This window comes from Morus notabilis, unplaced genomic scaffold (assembly GCF_000414095.1).
Source record: "Morus notabilis unplaced genomic scaffold, ASM41409v2 Scaffold557, whole genome shotgun sequence".
Lineage (NCBI taxonomy): Eukaryota > Viridiplantae > Streptophyta > Magnoliopsida > Rosales > Moraceae > Morus > Morus notabilis.
The window spans coordinates 161,931-164,979 of NW_010363043.1; the positions used below are offsets into that span (position 1 = coordinate 161,931).

At 35.2% G+C, this 3,049-nt stretch overlaps 1 protein-coding gene across 1 annotated transcript; it reads right to left on the bottom strand.

Annotated features, from left to right (window-relative positions):
- Positions 1-1,383: 1,383 nt before the first annotated feature.
- On the bottom strand, positions 1,384-2,322 carry LOC21390220 (F-box protein GID2). The gene has a single exon (XM_024169080.1). It carries the CDS (start codon positions 2,116-2,118, stop codon positions 1,552-1,554), a length of 567 nt encoding a protein of 188 aa, XP_024024848.1. The 5' UTR covers positions 2,119-2,322; the 3' UTR covers positions 1,384-1,551.
- Positions 2,323-3,049: the final 727 nt, after the last annotated feature.

The following is a 3,049-nucleotide window of genomic DNA, read 5'->3' on the forward strand; positions in this document are numbered from 1 at the left end:
TGTGCGTTATCCTTCTGATCCACTCTCTCAATATATATATATATATATATATATATATATATATATTGAGGGAGAATACGATTTATACTAAGACACCGAAAATTATTTGATTCACTTGACAAACAAACATGAACCGGCAGAAATTTATGAAGATGTCTGTGGTCCATATTATTATTAATTACCAAATGGTATCTCTTACCGTGTTCATCTCCACTACATAAATATGAAATGCGTTTCATAGGCGTATCGGGAGAATCATACTCACTTGAAGACTTGAAGTAGAAATTTAATGGAAGAACAAGACGAAGAGTCCAATAATAGAGCAAAGTCAAGTTATCAAAATAATTGTGGCACGGCTTTACGCTAAAATATCATCTCAAGGGACCATTTTCCTTTCACCTTATCTCCCTTATTTTCTTGGCAAACGGTCTTTTTACTCTGCCTCAGATGTATCAATTAACTACAAATTTAAATTGGTGGTCAAGAGAAAAAAAAAATGTTCTCCGATGGCTTCGAACTATTAAAAAAAAACATGGTGACTATTAAATCTACTCAAAATTTATAATATTAAAAAAATATGTAATATAGATAATTTTTACTGCAGATTAAAAAATTAGCGGTAATTATTATTTTTGATTATTTTTTTCAATCTATCTGAGAAACTCTAAAAATGCAAAATAATAAAAAAATAATAAAAAAAGTGCTCAAGTGGTAAAAGGCTGCGACTGGATGGATACAGAGACATGGCAGAACCAAAAATAGAGTTTCTTTTTTCTTTTTTCAAAAAAATGAAATGAAAAACAGCCGAACAGAGATTTTCCGGTGGATTAAAGATCAAAACGAAAGTGTGCCAGGTCAACACCGAAATACTTATCCAATCTCTTTTCTTTACAGAAAAAAAGAAACTGAAATATACGACAATTTGGTCTCTATAGGACTTGTAGAGTTGTTTTTTTTTTTTTTTTCTAATCGGACTTGTAGAGTTGTTGTTCCATATAATATTCTCACATACAATAATTTATATAAAAAAAAAGAAGATTTAAATATGTCATCTGTGTCCCTAGCGAACAAGGTAGGGGCAAAGAGCCACAATCACAAACATTTATTACAAGCTGGACTTTTCTGGTCTCTCTTTGTTTTTGTCTGTTTGTTTGTTTGTACATGGAAACGAATTCCCATAACTACACCCTACCAAAAAGCCTCCTCCCTCTTCAGAACTTCCGGTGAACTGAAAAACCATAATTCTCTCTAATTCCCATCGTACACGAATTATTATCCGCCAAAAACAAAATTGAAATAATTAAGTAGAAATTCCCACGAAAATATAGGAATTAATTGAAAAGTTCTTCGATTCTTAAATTCAATCTATATACAAGCAGCACAAAAGAGGGGAAATGAAAAGTCATCAATATTACAGATCTACTTGCCAAATCTGGAAACAAATTAAGCAAAAATCATATAAAAGGGCAATAAAATTTCCCAAAGCCAAATCCGAAAGGGAAAGCTAGTAGTAGTAGTAGTAGTAGTACAGATTTGAAGGGAAGAAATTTCTCATCTGCCCCTATTAGTGTAATTCATCTTCTCGTAGAAGCGAATAGAGAGAAGCGAGAGCGAGAGGTTAACCTCGTCTTTTCCCCAGCGCGTCGGCGGTTTGGAGCTTATTATCGGCGGGAACGGTTTCCAAGACGACGACACCGACGACGATGAAGACGACGGCGACGCGACGGAAGAGGAAAAGGAGGAAGATTGGGGCTTGGAGAGAGGCCAAATATAGAGAGAGTGAAGGCGGCGAAAGCCTCCGAGAGCGAGGACCACAGATCTGAGCTGGCTGCTGGCGCAGCCGGTGTTGGCCCAGTGCCTGGTGCAGATCAGCTCCCAGAGGCGCTCGTCCTGCGCCGTCTCGTGCCACTGCTTGCTCACGCACCCCGCCATGGCTAGGGTTTTCGCGTCCACGTGCTTCAACACCTCGAACAGCAGATTGTTGTCCAGATTCATAAATCCGCTCTCCATATCCCGTTCTTCTTGTTCTTGTACTTCTGATTCTGATCCTGATTCTTCCTCCGTCTTCATCTTCTTCATCTTCTTCTTGTCGTCGTCGCCGGGAGAGGCACGCTTCATCGCTGGATCGTGATCTTCTCCGACCAAGAGAGAAATTGATATGAAGATGGGATTGTAATTAAGAGAGTATATATCCTGAGATTAGCAAAAGAGAGGAAACCAAGTTGAGAAGGAAGAGAGACAAGGAGAGAGAAGAAATGGGGGTTGTGGGTGGAGTGGTTAAGGAGGTGTGGACCTGTTTTGATGGTTTTCGAAAACGACAACAAGAGAAATGAATGCACTTTTGGTTCTTTCTTAGCCTCACCAATATGTCCAACCTTTTGTGTGCAATGCTTTTTTTATTTCTTTATTTCTTTATTTCCTTTTTATAAAGGAATATTTTGTGGTAGGATATGCATTTTTCTTCTGCCAGCATCGCAATATTTTAATGATTAGATTTGCGTATGTTACGTTAAAAATATTTAGAGCCCGTTTAGTTCGCTGATTCAAATTTTTAATTTGAGTTGAAATGTGATTTTATGTGAGAGTTTTTTACTGTAGTAAAAAAGTTAGATGTGATTGTTTGTGAGAGCTTTTTACTGTAGCAAAATTCGAATTCTAAACTCGAATCAGCGAAATGAACGAGACCTTAACGTGTGATACAAAATTACTCGTGCTCATTGATGAAAATGTCCACGACATTATCAATATTTTCATGATGTTATCTATATTTTAAAGTCTAAACATGAATAATAGAAGAAATATATTATTTTTAGTATGTCCATAAAATATCTATAATATTTAAAAATATCCATAAAATTTATAAATATCCGTAAGTATTCATAATATTTTTAGATATGTCTACAAAATATCCAAAAATACCCAAAAAAAATTACACAAAAATTAATTTTTGTAGCAAATTCTTTTTCTATTTTTTCAATAAAATGTGACAGCATTATTCAAATTAAAAGCAATAAAAAATATTAAGACTTAATTAGTTTGTTAAATAATT